Raw genomic sequence first — 27,429 nt, 5'->3', positions numbered from 1 at the left:
CTAATTTCAACGAAATTCTGCCACATGTGTATTCCGCCAACCCGCATTGGAGCAGCGTGGTGGAATATGCTCCAAACCTTCTCCTCAAAGGGAGAGGAGGCCTTTATCCCAGCAGTGGGACATTTACGGGCTGCTAATGTAATTCGGTACAAGATTATATTAAAGATAAAAAATCGTGGACTTAGTGTTTGTTTTCCAGCAAGGATATATTTAAATTTAATTGTTATTAACTGACTCCAATACTCCAATTCAAATAGTGGAAAAGAGTAACTTCTGAGTTTCAAGCTGGTTTTCCTCGAATCTACTTTCCGAACCCGTGGTAGCTTTACATTCAATTCTACAATGTAGCATGCCGATTCGAAAGTTCTTTTATGAGCCTACTTCAATAAAGAAAATTACGAACCAAATATTGGATTCAAAAATATTTGTCTTAAAATATTGCTCTCAAAATATTTGATTCACTTCGTTGTCAGAACTCTTTTCGCCTTAAGTCCTCCTTTGAATTTGAAAACAAATAAAAGTAGCTGATGCCAAGTGTAGACTATAAGATATGTGAAGACTTGAACTCATATTTGTGTAGAGCCATTGTGACTTTACTCTTGTGAACTGGCGTATTGTGTTGTAAAAGTAAGGCGCTTATTCATTTTCCGATGAAATTTCTATAAAAGTGAATTATTATTTGGTGTAATATAATATACAAAATAAATAAAAAAGCATTTTTTATTTATTTATTATTGCATAACGAATTTCAATTGTACAAAAGGTGGGCTTAACGCATTCTTTACCAGTCAACCTCAAAACGTTTATGAAAAGTTTTTAGTGGGCGTGCAAAATAAAGTGGAGTTATATTTTGCTTTTTGTGAGTTACATAATTTTATATAATATGTGTGGATCGAATGTAAGTCTACAACATGCTAAAACCTCAATGTAAATGGAAGTATTGTAATGGAAAAGCTACAAATCCCTTTTTAACACAACTACAAACCGTTTTTGTACAAGCTTAAATGAAGCTTCAGTTACAGGTGGCACCGTATTTGCTGATAGTGTCAACAAAAATAACAATGAAACAAAATCAAAAATACTCTATTCAAGTAGGCTTTGACAAGCACTTTTAAATCGTTATTTTACAAGACAATATTAAGTGAATCTACCACCGTTTCGGCATGTAGAGAAGAGCCGCCAAAAAACGCAGTAGTTACTCTTTTTCAAACTTTAAAATACAAAGTTATATTAATTAAATTTAATATACCCTGTGCGAAAGTCAACAAGTATTAGCTCCACGCTTTTTATCATCTATAATTATAATCTTGTATTGAATCAGGTCAATATAAATAAAGACCACTTCATATTTTATGTGAAAGTAAAACATGGACTTTTAAAAGTCGTTTCTTCTAAGACACTTGGAAGCCTTCGCCTAACGGTAGAATATTAACAGATGGTTGCATTTCAAATAAAGAACAAATTAACTATACAAAATTATTTATAATATATTACATATAATAGTTAAATTCCCACTGACAATTGTTTCTTAGTCGTACTTGTTATAGCAACCTTGTCAATATTTCCTCGATCTTGGGCAGCAAACACTTTACTGATAATATTCACACAATCATTATTCCCAATTATACTGGCATGGTTACATTCGAGGAAATGAACCGTCACAGGACCTTCTGAGAATTTATCAAGACCATAGTTCTCATCGATCACCAAGAATGGTGGATTTTCTTTCGGACGCAATAGAGTTATTGGAGCCTTGATCTTTTTTAACTCTGCTTGATTGAGGATCATTTTGAGACGGTCAAAACTCGATTTCCCAATTGATTTTATGAAATTATCGGAATATTTCTGCTGAGGAGGAGATACTTTCAATGCGTATGTGATCCTCTCATCATAAGATTCGATATTTTTCAGTTTCTCCAAGAGTGTGTCACTGTCTTTATTTTTTGGTGCAATTATGTCAATGATTTGCTTAATCAGGCTGTTTTGTAACTGAGTGTCGCTTTTGACGGAAATCGACGAGGTAAGCATCCGGTAGAGGTAATCCGGACTGCCGTCTAAGCAAATTATCGTACCATCGTGACCTGAAAGTTTATAAAAAAATCAGTTTCAATTATTACAAACAGTATTTAAAACGGGATATTTACCATGTTTTTTATTTTTATTTGTTGGAGCTCGATATTTCGACATTATCTACGAATGTCTTGTTCACGAGATAACCATGTTAATTTAAAATCTTATATAGTTTCAATTATTTTTTGCATTTTTTTTCGCCTTAAAGAAAAACGCAATTGAATTAAATGGATCAAACCGGCAAGAAATCAAAATCTTTCTAGTTTCAGTTTTTTTTTTAGTATAGTTAGACGGATGGGCAAATGAGCCACCTGATGGTAAGTGGTCATGACCGCCCATAAACATAAGTTCAGTAGGAAATATTAATCATTCCTTACATCGCAAATGTGTCACCAACCTTGAGACACTGGCTTACTCACCCTACAACCTGGAGCACAACAATACTGAGTATTGCGGTTTTCGTGGGTGGGGTTTAGTATAACCCCGTCTGGGTAGATACCACCCACTCATCAGACATTCTCATTTCGGTAAACCAACATAGCCTTCTATTCATGGTAGAAGGAAATAAATATACAAATACTAATATCTATATAAAACAATATAAACCATATACTTTTGTCTATATAAAACCATAAATATATAATTTTCTTTTAAGGTCACCGTTTAATTATACTTAGATATCGTATTAATCAATAAAATATCGAAGTCGTTTAAGACACAAACCTTCACTTTCCAAAATGCTCGCCAGTTTCAACGTGGGTAAAGTACCAAAGCTGTATCCAAGAAGTATGAATGGACTTCCAGGATTTAATATAGATTTGATCGTCTGAAATAAAAAGAAAAAAAAATTGGTAATACCAAGATCGTGTAACGATAGCTCAAATTTTTTGACAAATACTGACTTTTTAATAAATCCCAACATTAATTTAGTCCGCTTACTTATTATGTTTTAAAACAAATAAGATCTTATTGACAAAACATAAAAATGTCATAATTGTGGTAAAAAGTAGCTGAATCCCATTGCTGGGTATGGAAGATGCAATTTTCAAAATTCTTACAGGATCCATACCTTATGTAACCTGTTGACTAAAGAGTTTAAGGTATCCTGCTTTTCTGTATTACCAAACTGCAGGACACAAGTTTTTATCTTAAGCTTAGAACATAAAGGCGCCATTCCCGCGGCACAACCTTCTAAACCGGGTAGTATGAACATTATCGACTCCTTTTGGTGAATTGATGAGTCGGTCTGTGAAGAAAACTTTTTTATAATGTTATGTTTTGTTTAATGTATTATTATGAAGTATCGGTTAGTAAAAATTGCCTGTAAATGTTTCACTGCTATTTCGAGATCTCTTCGCATTTTTAAGAAGGTTCGGAGAGCTTATCACCATCACGCTGGTGTAATGTAAGTCGGTGGAAATACATGACGCATTTGGCAAAATTTTAATTGATACGTATAAATTCTCACACAAATGTTTTACCGAAAACAACGATTATAGAGAGGAATTAGGTTTTTGAAATCTTAGTGGGAGTAATCTGGTTTTGAAACCACACATACACAAATTCTATAAGAATATATATTTTCATATTATTAAAATAATAAATTAATCAAATTAACATATTCTCAATGTCTTACCAATGGCTCCGAATAGCTAACCAAAGATGGCATGTATATAAAAGGTTTTAAGGCCAAGTTTTCTTCACCAAAGTTTTTCATGAGGACTCGGTGACCAGCCCCATCTTCAGAACGCGCTGTATGTGCTGACACGGATGTAGATGCTTTCGCTTCTTTTTGAGCTGCTAATGCTTTCAACCTTTTGATATATTGCAATTTATAATAAAATCAAGAAGGAAATCTAAATGATGTCATATTTTAAAATTCTTATATAGTTTCAAGACATAGGTTTTTTGGTGATCATATTCTATTGTTTACACATAAAAATATCATAACTATTCTGTTATAAACGTACCTTCCAAATGTCAATGTTCGAATATCTGGGGTTGACAGGACTATTTCAAATTCCCGCTGTAAGGTCTGTTTGATCTCTACCGCCATCATACTGTCCATACCCAGATCAGGGAGAGACACTTGATGAGATACTTTCTTTAGGTCCTTGATACCTGGTCGTATTTTGAATATATAATTAGAAAAAAATAAATCTTACTTTGGTACCTCCATAACGAGTTGGATCTGCTCACTTAATGGATTCGTTTTATCTATGTTTTCATAAAAAGAATATTAATGGTTTCTTTTGCCGAAATATATTTAGTTTTAATATGCATTTTTAGATCAGTTAAATTCGAATAATCACATAAATAAACCGTAACAATATCATTTGTGAACGGTCTTCAAACATCTCTTTTGTAGACCAGGCTTGAAGACCAGTATAAACCGGTATGAGTACAAGCACAAGGAACTTAAAATTTCTTACGGCATAGATATATGTTTACTGCTGTTATAACTAACCTTCTAATCACCAGGTGGCAGTCTTCCACCTAAAGAGTTAATATAACAAAATTCTAATGATATTAAGACATTGGTAATTAAACGAGGCCAATCACATTTAAGTGGCTTCCAAAGTGTGTGTAATATTGTCTTTTTTACTACTTTATTACTATATTCATTCTATATATGATGAGTGGGTGTAAGTTTACACAATATGACGAGTGGCTGGTACCTTCAAAGACTAGCCCTTGCCAAGCCCTATCACCAAGTTCCCTAAAAGGTGACTAGATTTAACCAATTGAATTAGATAATAGATTTGTTACAGTAACGGATGCTACAGTATTTTTTTATTTATACCTAACTGTGTTACGCAGTCGTATAGCAAATAACAATAGGAGTTAATGAGCGTCAATAGCGTAATGGTTTAAGGCTGTGGGACGCTTAGCGATGTAAAAAGTCACAGGATCGATCCTGACCCCTTGGGTTATTGTCGCACCCACTCCTAATACAAGTGATAAGCTTAAAAAGAGGGGTAAAAGGGAATATTAGTAATTCCTTATTTAATTTGGGGCATTGCTCGAAAAAATATATTTGTTCTTATTATTTTTACCTAGAATTTGTGCAACTGAATCAACAATGCCTCCGTATCCATAGCATCCTGTCTTTTTTTTAGCCACAACTATCGAGGACACTACCACGTCATCCTGTTTTAAGAATTTATCGAGAGCTTGCAGGCAGGAGGAAATGCTCTGTTGGAAAGTTCCACAGAATTCCAATTGGACTTCTTCGTCATCTTGCATGTTCGCTACCAGACCCACCTATAAGATATGCAAACAACTTTTAAAATCCTATTAGTCCCCAGTACAAGGACCTTAAATTAAAAAAAATAGTACTATATCTTAAACCGAAAAATATTAAATTTAAAGTTGTATGTGCGGGGAGACACAATGACGCCATATAGACATTTTCGGGGTGGTGGACAATCCATACGCAGCATGATTTTTGTCGGAAAAGTTGACCACAATTTTCAAATTAACTTTACTAAACAAATTAAAAAAAATAAAACTTTTATTTACGAGGAGTCATAGTGACGCCATATCGACAATTCCAGGAATCCAGCATTCGAAAACGCAGCAGCGCCGAAACTTTTCGCACCAGAAAAGTTTGTCGGACTCATTGCAAAAAAGGCACTCTCAAAATTTTTACATTTGTATGTGTCAAAACAATTTATGGTCCTTATACTGGGGCCTATATCTCATTGTCAAATAAAATTACATGTGTGCATACATAGCACGATTAAATACGCATTATTTATTTTTTTATACATCATCATCACATAACACTCGACTATACTCCGCAAATATTGTACACTTACATCTCCGATGGTACCCCACTGCACGGCGAGCGCGGGGAGGCCGAGCTTCTTTCTTGACTCGCAAATCCTCTCTATCACGGAGTTGGAGAAACCGTAGTTAGTCTGACCGGCGTTGCCGCGACCACAGGTCACAGATGAAAATATCACGAAGTTCCTGGTGAGCAACAGTATTCGAGTTTTGGTTATAAATTCAGCAGGCAGATACTTTGCCTAAGGGAAACTATTTCTTTCTAAGAAGCGTTTCTTGATTATGGAAGTATCTACTACTTTTAAAAACTTTTTCACCTGATGTTAAGTGGTCACCACCGCCCATAAACATTGGCGCTGTTAGAAATATTAACCATCCCTTATCTTCGTCAATGCTCTACCATCCTTGGGGACTGAGATATTATGTCCCTGTAGTTACACTGGCTCATTCACTCTTCAAACCGGAACACAACAATACCAAGTATTGCTGCTTGGCGGCAGAATATCTGATGAGTGGGTGGTACCTACTCAGACGGGCTTGCACAAAGCCCTATCACCAAGTAAATGTTTATGGTCCAAAATAGTCTTTAATTTTATTTGGTAGATCCCAATATACGAATGTAACTTAAAAAAAATAATGTTATACTTAATATTCTCAAAACACACAAACGGCTATAAAAAAAATTACATTTAAAGACTACGGTAGAAAACTTACTTCAATTTAGGGCATAATTGTTTTGATAGCTTATCCAAATACATCGTTGCCAGTGCTTTGGGTGCAAACGAAGCTTTAAAAGAGGCTGGAGTCTGGTTTTCGAAGATCAAATCTTTTAATATCACTGCCAAGTTGAATATCGCCTCGACTGTACCCATAGCGTTCGCCATTTTCAACATTTGTTCACAACCTTCCTCTGTTGTGACATTATGCGTTGAAATTTGTACATCTGCTCCATAGCCCGCCCACGCTCTGTTGGAAGATACTTTTGTCAATCAAGGTATATGTAGATAGTGTAAAATAAAGTCGCTTTATGTTCCTGTTCATATCTCTGCAAACGTTTTCTGAACCACTCAACGGATTTGGTGCGCTTCTCGTTATTTAGAATATGCACTCGGGTGAAGCCGATAGTTTAACACAAACGAAAAAAGCTGAAGCCGACAAACGAAAAAAGAGCAACAATCTTTTTTTAATTCAATACCTCTTCCTATTGCCTTTACTGGTCAAAGAATTATATTTGCTATTACTCTTTATAGTCATAATTTGTACAGTTGCTAACTTTATTTTTAATTTGAAAATATTTAATAATGTAAGTACAGATATATCACTACATAGTATAAATCAAAGTCGCTTTCCGCTGTCGGTCTGTCCCTATGTATGCTTAGATTTTTGGAACTACGCAACGGATTTTGTTGCGGTTGTTTTTAATAGAGTGTTTGAAGAGAAAATTTTAAACATATATATTATAATACATGCATAATATAAAGAAAAACTGTAATTTTAGAGGTTTCTAATGTGATGTCGTAAATAAACACATTTTTGCGCTTACATTGCAAACGCTAGCTGAATCCTACGAGATAGATCAAAATAATGTACTATTGTATACCTTAGAAAAGTCCGCGATGGTATATGTCTATCTCTTTACCCACAATAAGCACTTTTATCCTGTACTTATTAAGACAAATAGCTTATTTACGAAGCGATTTTAAGCAATAAAACATAAATCCTTATCCAATTATCGTTAAATATATTATGCATTTAATATGGCCCTTCATAGCATGTTATTTCAATGAATATTTTCGAAGATATTACAGATTTAAAATGCAGGGACAAACCGGTTTGTATTGTCTAATGAAAAGAAACTTGGAAAGTTGTATGTAAACTCATTCCGTTGTATATTTAGTATCAGCATTGCGCCCGTGCGAGGCCGTGTAGGGTGCGTATAGTATATACCCTAGTATAACATAAACCAGGCCAAGGTTTTTTTAAAAAAAAAAAAACTCTTTTAATATACGAAAAATCTTTTGCAATTAGCACAGGAAAACAGATAAGTAAATTATCATTTGGTATTAAGTGAGCTCCGCGCTCTTATATTGCATTAAATTATTTATTTTTCATTTCGTCAAAATAGGAAAAAGTGGCGATTTTTATATGATGGAAAGAAAATCCAATTATTCTTTTCTGTTTTCCATCTAAATACATGCCTCATACGCGATGACTGGTAACCATTACTGACTCCTCTCCTGGATGTGAGCAACACTTTCCTGGCTCCTCTCACTATAAGCCAGTCTGCAAGCTCCAGACCGAAACCTCCGAGACCTCCCACCAGAATGTATACTAAATCTTCATGACACATGTACCTAGAGAATAAAGCAATCTAGTCAAGATTTTATGGATCCACCAGTTCGAATTTTGGTCAATGATAATATTTATATGCTCTGAAGAACAAACCTCTGAGAAATAATGCGTGTAATTTAAAATATTTAAAATATTATTATACAAAAAAATTTTTTTTTTTACTCAATTTAAGTCACTAATATTAATTAATTGTTATTTCATGGGGCTAAAAACAAATGAGTAAAAGACAGTTACGGTTAAGACGACAAAACGAAAGACCGTTTCTTAAAATCGCAAAAAGATTAGCTTCTAAAACGTAGCCGTAAATCGTGAAACGATTTCTAGGAAATTCATAACTGAAAAAGTATTATGTAATGGATATTCTCATTGGAACTTTAACTTTCGTGATTTGCATCAACTCGTTGATAATCAGCCATCGTGACATCAACCCGCATTGGATTTGAATAATAAAATAAACGCAAGCAAATGCGCCTCAAGTTTCGCTTATAAAGAATAAATACTAATTCTCGTTTAATTGTCACTCGTTATATCTCTTTGGATATAATTAACAAAATTAATTTATTACTATATATGTATTAATCGTAAGTTTCGTACCTAGGAACAGCTTCAATTGATATATTCTGTGGTTTTGTAGCACGACCGTTTTGTTCCTCATCACGAATTTTAATGATCACCTAAAACATTTTAGTAAATTAAGTACTTTTCGAAAATAGGGTTCACTGTTTTCTTGTTAATGCAATTTTGAGTAAGTCCCAGCAAGTCCCAGAATATCTGGGTAGGTGCCATTCACTCATTACATATTCTGCCGCACATCATCAATACTTAGTATAATTGTCACAGGTACAAGGGGTCTTCATCATCATCCCAAGGTTAGTGGCGCATTGGCGATGTAAGAGTTGGTTATTGGTTTAAAATAAATTTTAGTAATCACCTTTCCAATATGCTTTCCAGCGGCCATGTACCTGAATGCGGTCTCGATTTGATGCTTCTCGAAGGTGCAGTGCGTCAGCGGACGGACAACGCCACTTTGGATACCAGATAATAGCAGATCTTGGAGATTCTGAACGAAATGTTATGCAAATAATTCAGACCTGGACTTATATTCGAAATTCAAAAACAGTTAGCAATATTTTTAATTCAGATAATGGATACAATCATATTAAAATTGGGAAATAAAAATTCGAATTTGTAATTTAAGAAAAAAACATTGAAGTTAAAGTGCCATTTCATTACTAATTACGAATATATTTCCAATGCTTAACATTGATTTCTGATTTACAATAATCCCAGACGTTCCTTATTATTTATAAAAATAATTATATCTATCTGGTTGGATTTATGTGAAATTAATTAATAATATAATATTATTCATTGCTCCGTAATTCTTCATGCGTTATATTTTTTCTGGGACGAATGTGATCTATAAGCTTTACCCGATTATAATCTATCTCTGAGTCAAATTTCGTTCGGATCTGTTATGCCGTTCTGACACGATTGAGTAATAAACATTTATTTAAACTTTTGAATATCTTATCATTAAGAAGATAGCTAAGTTTTGCTAAATTCAAAATTGGATGCTCCAATTCCAAAATTATAGTACTATTTTAATAAGTCTTTGAGTAATGTTTTTTATAAACGAAACTATTTGAAATTAACTGTTCGTTCAATTCTGTAAAACAGGTTTTGCTGTTATCGAGCAATACAACTTTGCAAGAGGTACCGCTTTGTGGTAATAAAACTTCTTAGGTACCATATGTGATACAGACAAAAAATCACAAAAGGGTATTTGTTTGTTCTGTGATTTATCTAAAAATATCTTGTGATTGTTTAGTTTCCGATAATTTGGGTGGCTCGCATATAATTAATAGAAAAAAAAAACATATTAAAATTACAATAATATACAACCTTTCTAAATTCAAAGCCTTGGTTGAGGACGTAGTCCAACATTATTCCGTGGAAGGAGATCTCGTTCTGGAAGTAGTGTATGCCAATGGGCTCGTTGTTGTTGATGTCGAACTTTCCAATTTCAAGGAAGCGGCCGCGACAGCCAAGGCATCGTATTGAGGCCTAAAGCATTAATAAAGCTTAGTGGCTACATATAAGGTCGCTGATCTCAAGACCCTGGATTCAAACCCCAAATCAAACCTGAAGTAATTTATTGGTTTATTCTGTAGAAAAATCTTATCTAAAATAAAACGTTCATGTATTCTAAATAGAATTACATATTAAGTGAAATATCTATGATATATATATATATATATATATTTCTTTTTTATACCTATAATTCTAAGGTTGTTTGGTATACGATAATCCTAGTGTATAAATAACAAATAAATGTTTCAAAACACCTGTAATCTCTCATCTGAAAGAGAATTAAGAACCAAATCCACTCCCTGCCCATTCGTTTCTTTTCTTATCATGTCTTCAAAGGAAGTGTCGCGAGAATTCCCAATATGATTGTCTGTGAAGCAATTGTTACTTGGTTAAAGTGAGTTCTCAACAAAAAAATATATTCCTTAAATATTTTTATATTGAGTTTTCCAATTATTATGTCTTTTCAAGTTAGCTGCAATGCGATTCTATAAGAATTCACTTCGTATCTCACTCGTGAAACATTGACGACTTACAATGATACGCCATTTCCATATTTATTCTATAAATTTTATTATTATTTTACTCAACGTCACATATCTCATTCGGACATTTCACGTTTGAGTTGTGCGGTGAGATTCGAGTTGCTTCTCATAGAATACCGGAAAACTGATAACGAACAATGTATGATTTTTTTGTTAAAATTATTGCTGTAACGTTTTTTAAAACCAAAACAGTTGAATGTAAGAATTTTCAAATTGATTTTCATATTACCTTTAAGCTGTGGGTAAAGTTTCTTGATGAAGAGCCGTTTCTCCTGACTACCGACGGTGGTGAACACTTCGCAACCGAAGGAAAGAGCAACGTTGATAGCAGCTTGACCAACACCACCAGAACCAGCGTGGATTAAAATCGATTCTCCTCTTTGAATCTGGCCTACCATCACCTGGTAAAAAAACAATTATATTACTTGGTGAAAGGGCTTTGTGCAAGCCTGTCCGCTTAGATACCACTCACTCATCAGATATTCTATCGCGGAACAGTAATCCTTAATTGTTATTTTTCTATTTGAAGGGTGAGTAAGCTAGTGTAACTATATGCACTAGGGAAATAACATCTTGGTGTCAAGGTTGATGGCGCATTGACGATGTAAGTATGTAAGAAGTAAAAACGTTTGTGAACAAATACTATTGGATGACCCATTTACCGATCATCTTACCTTTATCATTAAAAGGAAGCTTATAACACCATGTATCGAAAAGTTAATATCATCCTTCCTGGATGATATTCTTTCTAATAAAAATAATCTACATAATCTTAACTTGGCCTAAATTTAAAATGATTTTTTAACATTAGTTAAGGAAATAGTTGAATTATGGCACTACAAATATAATAAAATGGGATGGTAACCCATACTTTGAGTTGAGTTATCTATTTTTAAAATTAAAAACGAGCTATATACAGACGCTCAAAAGTAATGGTGACCATAACTCGTTCACGATTAAGGACCAATTCATTCACGAAGGCGCGCTTCTCCACTTTAAAAACTTAATACAATCATAATATAATCTAGTTTTTTTTTCTGTTTTTGCTCTTATATTAACCATCTCACGCACTATTAGTCATATTGTTATACAAATGAACGTCGATAATTTAACGCGGTTTTGCGCTCCTTTATGAGTGAAGAGATCTTAAGTAACAACCTAGGTAAAGACTTACATACCAAGGCATAGTATACAGTTGTGTAAGCCACTGGCACAGTGGCAGCTTCCTCGAAGGTCCACTCATCAGGGATGCCCCAACAGAGCGTTCTATCTCCTACCACCATGTTCGCCAATCCGCTGTTCTTTACAAGGCTCATAACTCGTGTACCACTAAACAAGGATATTTTAATTTAAGGTCACATAAGTCGACATAGATCGTTGATTCTTAACTGTGGGTAACGGGTTAAAATTCCGACAAGGACCACTCAGTTTTTGTAGTCAAATACATTAGGAAAATTTAAGTTGTGTACAAAATTTCATATGCTGTTGATTGTTAAAGAGCTTTTGCGTCTGGAGCCAATCCTGGATGAAGAAACATCATGATGATCATCATCTAGTTTATGCTTACCAAGAAAATGGTAATAGGTAATAGTGTTTGGTAGGCGTCGTCACAATGTCTTTGATAATCATAAACAATACCGAAGAACTTACTTGTATGTTCTGCCGACGATCTCAAACCCTTGCACGTACTCTTGCTCGAGTCTGCCTCTCGCAATGGCGTCGACTGTCACGCGGCCCATTGCGATAATCACGTCACGGAAATTTAGAGCAGCACAGTATATCTGCATTGACGTTAAATTCATTAAAATACATTTTTTAATAATATAAATGTAATCAAGCTACAGTTAGCCATTTTAGTTCTTGTAATTAGTCCAGTCATTAAATACGTAAAAGAGGTCTTTCTCTACGAAAGGTCAAGGAGAGTTCTAATTAAGGTACCGTTTTTCCTAGATGGCGTAGCTGGAGGCAATTGCTCAAGATCGCAAACTAAGAATATTTGGAATTAGGTCACTAAATTATACTAATCTGCCAAATTAAACATCTCTGTGGTCTTATGTCAGGATCTATCGAGTGATTGGATTATATGCAATATATTCGATAGATTTTATTTTATTATTTTACTAGCTGCTCGGTCTGACTTCGTATACAAAAAATAAAGTATACCTATAAATCCCGTGTGACTCTTCAAAGTTTCCGTGAAAACCTTTCTTAGAATTAAATTATCAGGTCCTTGGCTATCGTTATAGGATTTTTTGCTATGATCCTATTTTTCCGATTATGAGAATTTCAAGCTTGCAGCCGCAATAAGTAGTGGGAATTTAAAGTATTTGATTAATGCTTAAGGCCTGACGAATTTTTTAGGCCTGATGTGACTAGCAGTGACTAGCACCCGGCTGTCTTAGATGAGCGCTCAAAGCCACTTACACTACCTGAAGACTATGGTATCACTTACATGGATGATATAGTTTTCTGGGTTACTGAAAACAGAATTCTCTCTGATTGGTCCCTCCAGCCAGCTGATTGAAGACAGGTCTCCAATACTGAGGGTGTTCACTAGAGCATGGTAGGCCTGCACCGCATTAACGTTATCCAAAAGTATGTGACGATACGTACCCCATTGATTCTAAGTATAAAAATATTTGTTCACTTAAATTTTCTGCAACTTCTTAACTTTACAACATTGCTTTACATTACTAACAGTATTTAAAACGGGATATTTACCATGTTTTTAATTTTCTTTGGACGGCTCTGTAAGCAATACTTTCTACAGGAAAACAACGCATACCGACCGATATCTTCATGCTAACTCACACCACCATCCTCGACACTTAAACGCTGTAGTAACATCATTGACCAAACGCGCATACGACCTTTGTGATGAAGACCACATACAATCTGAGATAGCACACGTTAAAAAGGTCCTACAGCGGAATGGATATAAAGTGGGAAACACAGCTACACGAGATCATAAGTTACTGCGGCAGTACAAGGTTGAAAGACAACCAGCATTTATGCCATATGTTAAAGGAGTGACACATAAGATAGCTAGAGTCCTGAGCAAATATGCGGTGAAGACTATCTACACTCCTTTCAAGAAGATAGGGTAAATGTTACGTTCATCTAAAGATAGCTTTCCCCTGGAAAAACCCGGAGTTTACAAAATCGATTGTAGTTGTGGTAAACCCTATGTTGGACGGACGAAGCGTACGGTATCTTGTCGTATCAACGAACATATCAAGGCGGTAAAAAACAATGATACCAAGAAATCAGCCATCGCGGAACATCTTCTGGAAGCCGGGCCGAACCATTGTATCGAGTTTCATAATGCTCAGATACTCGCGACAGAACGCCATGACATACCCCGACTGGTACAAGAAGCCATTGAAATTACTAAATATAGTAATTTCAATAGAAATTACTAAATATAGTAATTTCAATAGGGAAGATGGGTTCCAACTGTCGAAAGTATGGAATTCAGTGATAAAGTTATGTAAACCCTTGAATAATAATATAAAAAAATCGCGAATCGATACGGTGAGTTTCGTTTGTAAAACACGGGATCGAGTTTTGAGTGCAAATAAAACAAATAGTAGGGGTGAAAGTGACAGTGGTAGTGGTAACCAGTGTTTACGCAGCAAATTCTATATTGAATAAAGATTTTTGACTTTGACTTTGACTTTGAAACGTACGAGAAAGGAGGTAGTACACTATGGACACTTCTAATGCCGTCAACATCTACCCGCAAACGTCAGTCTCGTGAACAAGACATTCGTAGATAATGACGAAATATCGAGCTCCACCAAATAAAAATAAAAAACATGGTAAATATCCCGTTTTAAATACTGTTAGTAATAAAAATAAGCATGTTAATTTAAAATCTTATTGCTTTACATGTTTTTTTTTTTATATAATATATTAAAAATAATAAATAAATAGATTGTAAATTTCCTACTGTTTTATCTCTTCTCAAGCACATGACATTCGGAAATTTTTCTCAGGATTTACCTTTATCGCCGAACGTTTAATTTAGATCCTGCGCTGGTTTGAACTTCCAATGTTTGATTAAAGTTATCATGTTCTTACCACTCGGTCATGTCAGCTCGATGTTAACTTCTTACTTATAAATATATAATAAAAGTAAAATAGGCCTGTCGGTTAATGTTAGCTATTATTTTAATATATTGACTTCGAAAAGATTGATTTCTAATAAATAAATATTAGTTGTTCTAGATTTTTTTTATTATATTTCTTGGTAGGTACCACCAACTCATCAGATATTCTACCGCCAAACATCAGTACTCAGTAATGTTGTGTTCCGATTTGAAGGGTGAGTGAGCCAGTGTAACTACAGGCGCAAGGGACGTAAGATCTTGGTTCCCAAGATTGGTGGCGCATTGGTGATGTAAGTTACCATCAGGTGGCCCATTTGCCCGTCCAGCTACCGATATCATAAAACAAAATAAAAAATATTTTATATTACATGCACTTACTTCCTGATAAACATTTACTGCTAAATCCATTTTCAACTGCTTTTTATACAATGCTAATTCTGGATCGAATGGAGGTGCAGAAGAATCGGCTATCAATAGACCATGAAATATTCCACCACCAGGTTCTTTTCTCAGACAGTTGATCAAACCCAAAAGTCCATTTATTTCCTCGTCTTGACTATATAACACAACTTTTTCTCCATCTTTAAGTCCTTCCTTAACTTTGTCTATCCAAGCAAACGTTTGATCGGATGAAATGACTTTAATGAATTTAGTCGCTTTTGCGTCAACACGTTTACGAAATAGCACTATCCACTCCAAGCCAGTATATTGCATGGTAATGATATCGTATACATCTGAGAAGTCTTTTGGATTTATTAGGTTTTTTTCTCGGCTTATGATAAACCCTGCGTCATGGACAGCCTTTGACGCGCTATTGAGTACCTGTACATGATAGTTCAGTATTTTTTTAAGTATATTATTTTGTTCTTAATAGGTAATTTTCAAATTCTGACTAGTATTATGTAACAAGCTTTACACAGAACGAATTTATATGGTTATTAGACGTTAATATGTCTTCTACACAAAAAAATGACTTATAATATAATTTGTCAATGTTGAAAGAGCTAACATTTATATTGTAATACTTATGTAAGTCAATATTACTTACATCAGGTCTCTGAAGAACATTAGTACCAATAAGTATTAGATTATCATTTCCTCGAATAACCTTTAATTTTTTCTCAGATATAACCGAGATGTCAGCTTGAACCAATGGCAGATCGCATACGACATCCGCTACTTTGTTCCGAATAGGTTCAAGTCCAATAATACTATTATATTCATCGTCAACAATTTCACTAATTTTAACTTTGTATGTATGCATGTTTTCAATTATGAGCTGAATGTTGCTTCTGAGAATATCTTCTATCTGTAAATATATTTTAATCTGTTATCAGTATTTTCGCTAAAGACTTTACTGATCCTTATCTTCTTATACATCTTATAATTTAGTACTTAGCTTCACGACACAAGAGCAACATTGTCTATGAGAACTCACTTCGTATCTCACTCTTAAAATTACGAACACCGACTTAAGTTGATATAGTAATTTGATAAGCGTTTCAAATGTTATAATCATTACATTCAATGCCGCGTGTGATTTTTATGTCTCACATTTCACGATCATGTTCTGAAACACAGTCATGTCGAGCTTGTTCTCACAGAATAGATCCACACTGCAAATTTATTTTATGATATCGACCTATGCTTATGATTAATTCGTTGATAGTATTTTGGAATTTTTAGAATATTTTATTATTAGTTGCACCTTCATCGTAGACTTTCCCATATTGGGGATGAATATGTTTCTTTCTAAAACTGGTACGCTATGAGGGATTCTTCTTGAAATAGGTGTTGCATGAAAGCCTCGAATTTCCACTCCACCGGCCCTAGCAAAAAGAAAGTTAATGAAAGATCGTTCACAATAAGACTAATGTTTTACTTCAAGTCACAAAAATCAACCAAGTATTTACAGTCGGCCAACGTCACGCGAAGAAGGTAAATCTTTTTAAAGGCGCAATATTTTGTAAAGTATATTTTTTTACTTTTTATAATATGTTCTATTCGTTCCTCTGATTTTTCATGATATGCATAGATATATGAAAACTTACCCTCTGAATAATATTTATAATATGTACTTGTTAGTGTTTCACAAGTTTACCTGATAACATCAGCATACGGATAAACCTTAATCTCAAACGATTGGTTAGCAGAATCTGTGTTCATTTTGGATATAGCGTCATAGTGCATATCAGAATCTATGCACAGCTTCTCAATTCTAGTAGGCACGTAAAGCCTTCGGGTATCTTCACCGATGATTCTCATCTGCATCATGCAATCTATGAAGGTGACCCAGTTGTCGTTCCAGGCCAGTCGACCACGCGTGAATTCCACGTTACATCCGATTACGCCTCGGAATAGGCCTCTGTAAATGAGGAGAGCTTCCAATAAAATTGAGCGAGCTTGCATAAAATTTAAACAATTAAATTTTACTATTTTATCATTATTTGCGTAAGTCGGGCGTTTTTCATTGATATATCTCACTCTAAATCAGCTGTACGAGTACAGTGCTTGAATTAGCTCGACGGATATGCATTACCTCTGTCAAAAATAACTATACTAATAACATACGTATACATTTAAGTAAAACAAACTAAAATAGTCAATGATTCCTTCCATATGTTAAGAAGCTACAAAATGTTTAGGGATAAAATGTATTAAATTAAAAAGTTAATATCTACAAAGTAAAAAATCAAACATAATGTATTTGTTTACACATAATAAACGTCCAAATCATATAAATTAATTCGCCTTGTTATGCCATAGTTCGTAATACTTGGAAATGGTTAACAGAATGTTATTTACGTAATTAGCCCAAAATACACAATAATAATTTTGAAATTAACTCGTACCGTGAATAATTATATTTGGAATGAATGGAGGAAATCTAATCGGAGTTTAATTTGTTCTGGCCGCATTTTTTGATATTAACGATTTATTTGGTAAAACAATATGACGTTCGGAAATGATCTTCATATCCTGATATTCCTTTTAGTCAAATCAATACTCCAATAATAACGTAACTAAATAAAGTAACGGTGCACGTACAATATGTATGCTCGTGAGAAGTTCTACTTCGTCGACTTTATTACAAAAATAGTTTTTAATTAAAACATCCCTTTGAAATATGATATAATAATAATTGTTATTATTTGGCGAATATCATTTCTTCTTTTTCTCCTCTACTATAACACTCTCTCACAACTTTGAACATTCACAATTTCAACTAAGCGTTATAAAATAAGGTGAGGTGTAAAGTTGTCAATTAGAGCGACTTGACTCTTAATTGGCGGCTTAGCGAGCAACTGCATCATAGTTTTCACGTCAACCTGTGTGCGAGCTTCATAAAAAATCCCTCTCATAATTTTGTCATAACGCACCAAAATAAGTCTTCTCTAATAAAAAATCATGATTAGAATTTAATCAGGATATTATTATATTATGAAGGTTAGTTGTAACAATGATAGATGATGACGTAATGTCTCAATTATTTGGTGTTCAAGTCATATCAAATTCTGACTTGTTGCTAATAATTCAATTTCCGAATATTTATTTTGTTACTCAATAAAACTTTGAAAATTTATAGTATTAAAAGAATAATTTGGACAATTATTCAACAACACAATTTATGCTGTAATAGCTTTATTACAGACAATACCGTAACGCCTTCGGATTTCCGAAGATACGAATATTTCCGTGACATAAATAAATCATAGTAACCAAGTACCTAACTGTAATGGTAAACACTCATCATTTGGAATTTAATCTGATAATCGAACATTACCTGTACTGGTAGCCTCTTAGACGTAACTCCTTGTAGAATTCCTTTGTCAGTAGATGCTTAGCATTGGGTCCAGTAGCTTCCGGCTCAACTGGAAGCACACGGTAATCCTGTCCAACGTTCTTCTTTGCAAATATGCGTCCGGTCACTATGGATGTTCCACTCTCAACAACCTGTTTGAAATTTTATTATGGCATATGATGGCAGACGAGCATATGGGCTACATGATGGTAAGAGGTCACCACCGCCCATAGATAGTGGCGCTGTGAGAAGTATTAACAATTTCTTACATCGCCAATGCGCCACCAACCTTTGGAACTGATGTTATGTCCCTTGTGCCTGTAGTTGCACTGACTCACCCTTCAAATCGGAACACAACAATACTGAGTACTGTTGTTTGATGATAGAATATCTGATGAGTGGGTTGAACCTACCCAAGCAGGCCAAAGCCATACCACCAGGTAAATTGCAATTATTATAATATTAAATTTTATAATCATTACAATTTTTTATTTGTAGTGTTTCTCTATTTACAATTATAAAAACAAATGAACTATCTGAATGTGTAATTTTACTAGGGCTTTGGGCAAGTCCGTCTGGGGAGGTACAACCCGCATCATATATTCTTCGCCAAACAGTAATACTTAGTAAGAAGATTTTGATTAGAGCCAATGAAACTACAGGCACAAGGTACATAACATGTCAGTTCCCAAGGTTGGTGGCGTATTGGCGATTGGCGCATGGGCAGTGGTGGCCAATATCCATCATTACGCTATCATTTAAAGAAATATTGTGGACATTATTCAAGCAACTCTTCAAAAATTCTAAAACTAAAGCCAAAATAATTATACGAAGATAAAATAACCTCAAAGTGTCCACTGCCGCTCTGAATCATCACAATGAACTCTATGTCTCCTTTTTTGGGAATGTTAGTTGCTCTTTGGAATCGAATGTCTTCGAACACTACGGACACTTCCGTGAACAGCTCTCCCATCATCATACCGAGGGTCTCCCATACCATAACAATATAACCAGTTGCAGGGTACAAGTTACGACCTATGATGGAAATTTAAACATAATAGACCGTTGATATGGTTAAGGGTTACTTAAAAAGATTCAAATTCTTATCATTAAAATAAATATACAAAAATATATGTCATTCAATGAAATATACTATATTTTTTGCTATGATGTTGTCATACTGACCTAATATAGATAGACTTGCCAGACTAGGATGCACTGATTTTAACGAAGGATATTTTGATTTCATTTATGAATTTTTATCTACTACTATGAACTCTTAAAATATAAATAGAACTAACATAATACTTGAATCAGTACAAACTCGTATAGCAATATTAGAAAACAATTAAATCTTACCATCAACGACGTGCCCGACCATATAATCGTAGTTTTCATTTGTAATGGACATTTTCACAGTCCTTTCATTGGAATTCATTTTATCTTGTGCTTTGTATGACATGACGTACCTAAAGTCCAAAAAAAAATTAAATAATTCGACCATATGCAACCTTTTAGACCTACATGGCTTAAATAACAATAAAAATCTTTACCTGTTCTGAGTTCTGAATCTCAATCTTAATAAAGTGAAGTTTCGGTAAATATCCAAACGCTTGTCTAACAAATGATTCACTTCCGACGTTTCGTTTCACCACGCGATATATTGTAAACACGAATTAAGCACGTAACAAAAAACAAAAAAAAAATATCCCGCTGAGTTTCTTTCGCCGGTTCATCTCAGGTCCGAGGTGTTAAATTCCGAACCGGTGGTAGATTTTTGACAATCAATAAGCAAGTGTAAACACTTCTAATATTGAATAAAAAATTTTGACTTTGACTTTGACTATGAACTAAGAGGTCATAGAGACACTAGATCATATCAGATTATATGACAACTGATCAGTACCTTGCCAGTAGGCATAAATGTTATAACGTGACGTGACATGCCGTCTTAGAACGTAGACATTTAATCTAGTTACTTTAGGTGATTCCGCAATCTAAACTGCATCGATCAATCTCCTTCGCGTCTTCTCTACCAATAATAATGATATATTCTGTGCCTTAATGGCGGAACTAAAAGTGATGCAGCGCGATAATACCATTTATATTTAAAAAAAATTTAACGATATAACTACAGTAACAATTATTTAATTTGAATTAACATATTATAATATTTATAATGATATCCATTTAAAGTTTAGTTATAGACTAGCAACTCGCCCCGGCTTCGCACGGGTGCGATTGGTTGAAGGAAAACATCGTAAGGAAACCTGCATGTGTTTGATTTCAACAAAATACTGCCACATGTGCATTCCACCAACCCGCATTGCAGCAGTGTTGTGGAATATGCTCCAAACCTTCTCCTCAAAAGGGAGAGGAGTCCTTAGCCCAGTAGTGCGAAATTTACAGTTTTAATATGTGCGTAAATGATTGTATGTTTTATTTAAACTCACCAGTCCTCGCTATGGTCCCACTCGACAAGGTGTGATAGCATCGGAGTGCCTTGCGACACAGGAAACTTTATGCTCGGGTAAATGTTGGCGTGGTGTGGGTTCAGACCGGCCTCATACAATCTGAAAAGAATTAAGTATATTTCACTCATAATTATAATTATTTTTAATTTTTTTTAACAGAATGTGTATTGTATTCTGTGTGTAAATTAAATGAATCAAAATAGATTTGACACAAACAGTCGGTAAGCTTATTGATAAGTTTAAAATTATTGGAGCAGTAACAGTTATTTATTCTTAGCACAATTTCCAATTATATTATGCTGTTTTAACTTTAGGAAGATTTGTCTGAAACTGCGACTTTATCCCTAATTTAATATTGATAGTCTGAAGGAAAAGCCGAGATGGCCCAGTGGCTAGAACGCGTGCATCTTAACCGATGATTTCGGGTTCAAACCCAGGCAGGCACCTCTGAAATTTCATGTGCTTAATTTGTGTTTATAATTCATCTCGTGCTCGGCAGTGAAGGAAAACATCGTGAGGAAACCTGCATGTGTCTAATTTCAACGAAATTCTGCCACATGTGTATTCCGCCAACCCGCATTGGAGCAGCGTGGTGGAATATGCTCCAATGCGGGTTCCAAACCTTCTTGTCAAAGGGAGAGGAGGCCTTTATCCCAGCAGTGGGACATATACGGGCTGCTAATGCTAGTCTGAAGGAAGTTAATTAATCAAATGAGATCCACAATGGTCATACCCTCGATTTTATTTAAAGGACCGGCTTCTCAAGTAGATATTTATAAGGCTGCAGCTATAAAAGTCCTACGCTTTTAAATTCTGCCGAACGATTTAAAACATGGCTAAAAAAATTACTTACTTGCCCAGTGCCGTCAAGAGAACCTGTACGTTGTCATGATTCCTCTTAGTTAGAGAAACATTGATGAAATCCTTCTTGACAGAGCGACGTAAAATTTTCTGAAGGAGGCTATTTGGACCAATTTCTATAATGATCGCAGTTTCAGGAATTAATTGAACCTTCTTCTCGAAAAGCAGTTGACTCTAATAAAATAATATAATATATTTACACACTTGGTCTTATAGTATAAATAATTATTTAAATACGCTTGCTTCTACAAGTATGTTGCATTAGCGCTCTGGTGAGGGTGCAAATAATGTGTTGAATTCAAGTTATCGTAGAAGACGAACGTTTGTTCATTTAAAATATTTGATGTTATCTTACACATTTTACAAAGTACAAATCCGTTTTAGTTAAGCAATTTTGTGTTATAGTTGTTAGTTATTAGAAAATCTATAAACGAAAATATATATTTAATAGGAACTAAATACGATTTATAAACTTACATCGTTGTACCCAGCAATCAAATCAATCTTGGAACTCTTGATAAACGGTGTCTCAACAGATACCAGACCTTCACTGTATGCAAAGATAATCATCTGTTCTGTCGTGAAAGAGCCACCTGCGTATGCGCAACCTAATTCACCCAAACCGTGACCTAAAATGGACATAAAGGAATTTCATTGAATGCTCTAGTTAATGACACAGCATTAATGATGGAAATATTTTGAATTTAATTTGAATATTTGTAATTTTTACTTAATGTTGTGCTTTTTATTATTACCAAACACACAGATAATAGATTTTTAAACAGAGTAGAAAAGAGAGCGAACAGCATACTTCCATCGTCCATCTAAGCGAACACGACAGCTAGCATCTTTACATGGTTTTTAAGAAAAATGAGGTCATCTGTCTTCAGGTATACATTTAATGACCAGACAAGGCAAAAAAATTGAATGAATCCGCGAATACGATATTCCATAAAATAATTTATTCAGGATATTATAGAAGGATTAGTATGGACTAGCACCATCCATTTAATTGATGTGACTATATACACATACAATATGAGTGTCTTGGTACTAAAAGTAATGCTAATATTTCTGATAACACTCATCCTAATTTATTAGCTCTCTACAAATGGAAAAATTGTTACCAATGATGAAGTCTGGTTCAGTCCCAACAGCTTTGAGGACATCCGTGAGACCGATCTGAAGGGCGGCGGTACCGATGAAGGAGTTGATGATCTTGTCGCATATCTTTGTGTCTGAATCCGTAATGAGCTTGATTAAATCAATGCCTTTAGATTCCAGTTTTTTGTGGCACCTGGGGTTTATTAAAAAAACTTGTTGAGCTAAATTTTTAAAGTTGAAGTGAATGAATTTTTGCTACGATTTCCAAAATCTGTATAATAGTAACAGTCACGCTTGCTGTAATTGCATTCACATATGCTTGATGATGTAATAAGTTTTAACAATAATAACTTGTGGTTATATATACATATATAATTTGTGTCCTTACTTTTCAATAGCATCAGCGAATACTGGAATCCTCATGAGTTGTGTAGCCATTCCTGCCCATTCAGATCCCGCACCCGAGTATACAAACCACACTGGACGCCGGACACCGGAGAAGTTTTGAATGTTTCGAGCTAGTGAAATGCTCTTTGTTGGTGAGGACTCTGGGTATGAAATTTTATATAATTGTATTAAAAGTTTTGAATCTAGGATAAAATTATCTAGATATATTCTAAACCTTGAATTAAATACGTTCTTTATACAAATTTACAAGAATTTAAGAAGAAGATATGTTTATGAAAAAGTAAAAAATAATAACATTTTTTTAATTAAGAAAAAACAATATTTATATCCAGTATTATTTTTACCTAATAAAGCATTAGCATTTTTTTAGCATTAGCAGCCCGTAAATGTTCCACTGCTGGGATAAAGGCCTCCTCTCCCTTTGAGGAGAAGGTTTGGAGCATATTCCACCACGCTGCTCCAATGCGGGTTGGCGGAATACACATGTGGCAGAATTTCGTCGAAATTAGACACATGCAGGTTTCCTCACGATGTTTTCCTTCACCGCCGAGCACGAGATGAATTATAAACACAAATTAAGCACATGAAATTTCAGTGGTGCCTGCCTGGGTTTGAACCCGAAATCATCAGTTAAGATGCACGCGTTCTAACCACTGGGCCATCTCGGCTCTTAAGGCCTCGGCCTAATAAAGCAAATTTTATATTTTCTAAAATGATAAACGTTCTCTATGAAATTCTTACCCAACAAAGTATACCCTCTTACACCGTGGCCTTTAATATTTTCATCGTGTATCGCGTGTAAAAGTCTAACAAGTTCAGCGTCAACAGTCCTCGACTCGAGGTCATCTAGGATCTTAGCCACGGCCGATTCAGTGCGACCCGATACACAGATCAATCTAGGTAAATCATCTGATGGTATTCCATTGTTAACCTGGTTTTGAAAGGCGTAAATTAATGAAAACTTGCTCTTTCACTTAACTCTTCTTGGCCAAACCGCTGAATTAAATTTGATGAAATTTTTATGACGCAAGCTCCAAGAAAAGTCATAGGGTTTTTATAACTATATCCTTACGACGGACCCTTGAACGCAAGTTGCGGACGACAACTGCTTAATAAGTTTTAGTTCTTAATAAAATAAGGTTATAAGATAGTATACAAGTAATTTCTTCAGCCTCTTTCCGCTTTCTTTCACGCATGATGGACAGCATTTTTTAAAATTGTAAATCAAATTCTAAATTAGAAGGATGAGATTGAACTCGATATGTTCAAGTCGATATCGTCCATGTTTTATAGCCAGAGCAGATGCAGCGTTAAGATCGTGGGAGAACTTTGTGTATTGATGAAAAAAAATAGCGATAAGACATCTTGTTTCAGATTTCTAAGCAATCGCAATTTGAAAAAAATATAAACTAAATATTACAGTATTTCTATTCTATAACTACTGTCTACCTGTATAGGAGACAAGAGATTGTCCTTTATTTCGATAATCTTATTCAGATGAGGAAGTCGCGCAGTATCTATTTTATTACTAAGATTTCTTTCTTCCTTAATTTAAGTGTTTAACCCTACCGTATATCAACTAACACACAATTATAAAAGTTTAAGTTTAAGATATTTTTAGTTTAAAAATATTTAATTACTTTTAGAATATCTACTACAGTGAGTTCATTATCTCTGATAACCATTACCAATTTACTCGACAATCCTGATTGAAGCCCTAGCTGTGCAGTAGATTGAAGTATATTTAAAACAATATTCTCAGCCAAGAAAATGCGTTTAGATGTTGGTTTGACAGACGACTCTATACTTTGGACAGCAGTGAATTGACGTCATTAGGTTTATCAAGGTAATAAAGAGACGAAGAATTCACTAATTTGTACAATTACAATCGACGTGTAAAAAGTGTTCGAATAAATTGTATTTTAATTGTATATTAACAGGATTAAAATACATGAGTCCAAAGTTGCTATTAGCAAATTAACATATGTTTGGCAGAATCTAGAATTTTCTAATATCACCAAGAAAGAACTTGTCGAGTCGTTTTTTATTTGTCAAAATTCCTCTATGGATCGAAGTCTTCGACGATGCGGGCAATGTAACGTAAACGTGGAAAAATTTAAAGGCTCCGGAGATGTCGTATTGGATTACAAAACTTCAGTTACCATGGATGGCTAAAGATCAAAATAAGGTGTTATGTCCCTTGTGCCTGCAGTTACACTGGCTCACTTGCCTTTCGAAACACAGCTATAATATGTATTGCTATTTGGCGGTATCCTCTAATAAATAAATTGTAATTTGTAACCAATAAACTTAGACCTTGGTTGAAATAAGAGCAAAATTAATACTTTTTTTATCAGAAAAAATGCCCAATTATTTAAGGAATTACTAATATTCCTATTTACCCCTCCTTTGAGGCTTATCACTTGAGTTAGGAGTGGGGACGACAATGGTCCAAGAATCAGTTAAATTAAATCAAGCACAAGAGAATCGATCCTGTGACTATCGCATATCGACATCGCTATGCGGACCGTAAACCATTGCGATATTGACTCTTCATATATGTATGTATAGCAACAGTCACACTTGTTCTCATTACGTTTACAAATGCTTGAAGACGTTATAAGTTATAAGAATAATAACTACTGGTCATATATAATTTGTGTCAAATAAGAAAAAAAAATTATACTTAAAAATAGTATACTTTTAAGGAGCTTACTAACCTTTGATCTCGCAAATTTTTTAAGTAAGATGTGAGCGTTGGCACCCCCAAAGCCGAAACTGTTAATACCAAACATTCCTCTGACCCAGGGCTGCTTTTCCGTCACCACCTTGAGTTTTCCCTCCACGAGGAATGAAGCCTCTTCTCGTGGAACTTTATAATTTAGATTTGGTGCAATATATCCTGTTGTATAGGCGATGCAGAGCTGAAACGATATGGTAGCATCAGATTATTACCTACAATTATAATTAATTAAAAATGTTAATGTAAAATGAGATTTTGCTATTAGTAGTAACAGTATTTCACCATTCACCCTTCACTGGTGTGATTAAACGAAACGAACGAATCACAATAGATATAAAACCAAGTGTCCACTGTGATCTTAGCACATTTATATAATTTAGTAACTATTTGCTAAATCAATTATCGATACATCTTGCGGATCAGTGATCATTTTAGATTTATAAATTTACAAGGTTAATTAAATTTAACAAATGCCTGAATGCTGTACTTGTGATATATTTTCTTATAAACATATATTATATGATGATTTTAATAATACTGCTAATAAATTTATGTAAATATAAATAAAGAATTTAATAATACTAGAAGTTACTAGAAGATATACGCAAACAACGATGGAACTTTCAAGATTTCAATAGTTTGTTCAAGAGAATGACCGAGGGTTATTTCACCGTTATATATTTTTACTTTTTTAAATACTGCTAGTTAATATAAGTGAGACATTTATTTTAAAAAAATAAATAATTGGAAACAAAAGTATAAACTTGTATGTCATCAACATCAATTCTTACCTTCGCAAGAGAACAAAGACCCGCAGTAGGTTCACCGTGTCCTAAATTAGTCTTAATAGATCCTATCATGAGAGGTTCAGATCGGTCAGTACAGAAGATTTCTCCAAGTGATGTAAGTTCTACAGGATCTCCGGCTTTCGTACCTTTTGGGATAAAAGTACTTTATCAAATTGTATTCATCAAAATATATACGATTATGACAATTTATTAAAAAGTAGTATACTTGTATATATCTAAATATTTAATTAGATATCAGAAACTTATGTATGAGTAGAGAGTTTATGCCG

General features: G+C 34.3%; 1 protein-coding gene across 2 annotated transcripts in view; it reads right to left on the bottom strand.

Moving 5' to 3' along the window:
* Positions 1–714: 714 nt before the first annotated feature.
* LOC125072049 (fatty acid synthase-like) overlaps positions 715–27,429 on the bottom strand; it is a 33,189-nt gene continuing 6,474 nt past the window's right edge. For both annotated transcript variants that reach the window (XM_047682529.1, XM_047682531.1), the window contains 32 exons: positions 27,143–27,285; positions 26,329–26,532; positions 24,350–24,539; positions 23,589–23,748; positions 23,224–23,393; positions 22,574–22,725; positions 22,089–22,270; positions 21,215–21,334; positions 20,121–20,230; positions 19,606–19,796; positions 18,744–18,913; positions 17,061–17,324; positions 16,668–16,788; positions 16,008–16,268; positions 15,338–15,781; positions 13,300–13,470; positions 12,498–12,628; positions 12,026–12,176; positions 11,077–11,248; positions 10,560–10,672; positions 10,117–10,278; positions 9,143–9,271; positions 8,806–8,885; positions 8,058–8,213; positions 6,574–6,825; positions 5,892–6,045; positions 5,127–5,334; positions 4,041–4,191; positions 3,707–3,884; positions 3,140–3,316; positions 2,794–2,896; positions 715–2,081 (listed from right to left, as the gene is read on the bottom strand). In XM_047682529.1, the coding sequence (XP_047538485.1) occupies positions 1,504–2,081; positions 2,794–2,896; positions 3,140–3,316; positions 3,707–3,884; positions 4,041–4,191; positions 5,127–5,334; positions 5,892–6,045; positions 6,574–6,825; positions 8,058–8,213; positions 8,806–8,885; positions 9,143–9,271; positions 10,117–10,278; positions 10,560–10,672; positions 11,077–11,248; positions 12,026–12,176; positions 12,498–12,628; positions 13,300–13,470; positions 15,338–15,781; positions 16,008–16,268; positions 16,668–16,788; positions 17,061–17,324; positions 18,744–18,913; positions 19,606–19,796; positions 20,121–20,230; positions 21,215–21,334; positions 22,089–22,270; positions 22,574–22,725; positions 23,224–23,393; positions 23,589–23,748; positions 24,350–24,539; positions 26,329–26,532; positions 27,143–27,285 (5,948 nt within the window). In that variant the 3' untranslated portion in view covers positions 715–1,503. The remainder of the gene's footprint in view (positions 2,082–2,793; positions 2,897–3,139; positions 3,317–3,706; positions 3,885–4,040; positions 4,192–5,126; positions 5,335–5,891; positions 6,046–6,573; positions 6,826–8,057; positions 8,214–8,805; positions 8,886–9,142; positions 9,272–10,116; positions 10,279–10,559; positions 10,673–11,076; positions 11,249–12,025; positions 12,177–12,497; positions 12,629–13,299; positions 13,471–15,337; positions 15,782–16,007; positions 16,269–16,667; positions 16,789–17,060; positions 17,325–18,743; positions 18,914–19,605; positions 19,797–20,120; positions 20,231–21,214; positions 21,335–22,088; positions 22,271–22,573; positions 22,726–23,223; positions 23,394–23,588; positions 23,749–24,349; positions 24,540–26,328; positions 26,533–27,142; positions 27,286–27,429) is intronic.

The sequence above is a fragment of the Vanessa atalanta genome, chromosome 20 (assembly GCF_905147765.1).
Source record: "Vanessa atalanta chromosome 20, ilVanAtal1.2, whole genome shotgun sequence".
Taxonomy (NCBI): domain Eukaryota; kingdom Metazoa; phylum Arthropoda; class Insecta; order Lepidoptera; family Nymphalidae; genus Vanessa; species Vanessa atalanta.
Note: the sequence above shows the minus strand (reverse complement) of the source record. Positions and strands in the feature narration are given on the sequence as shown.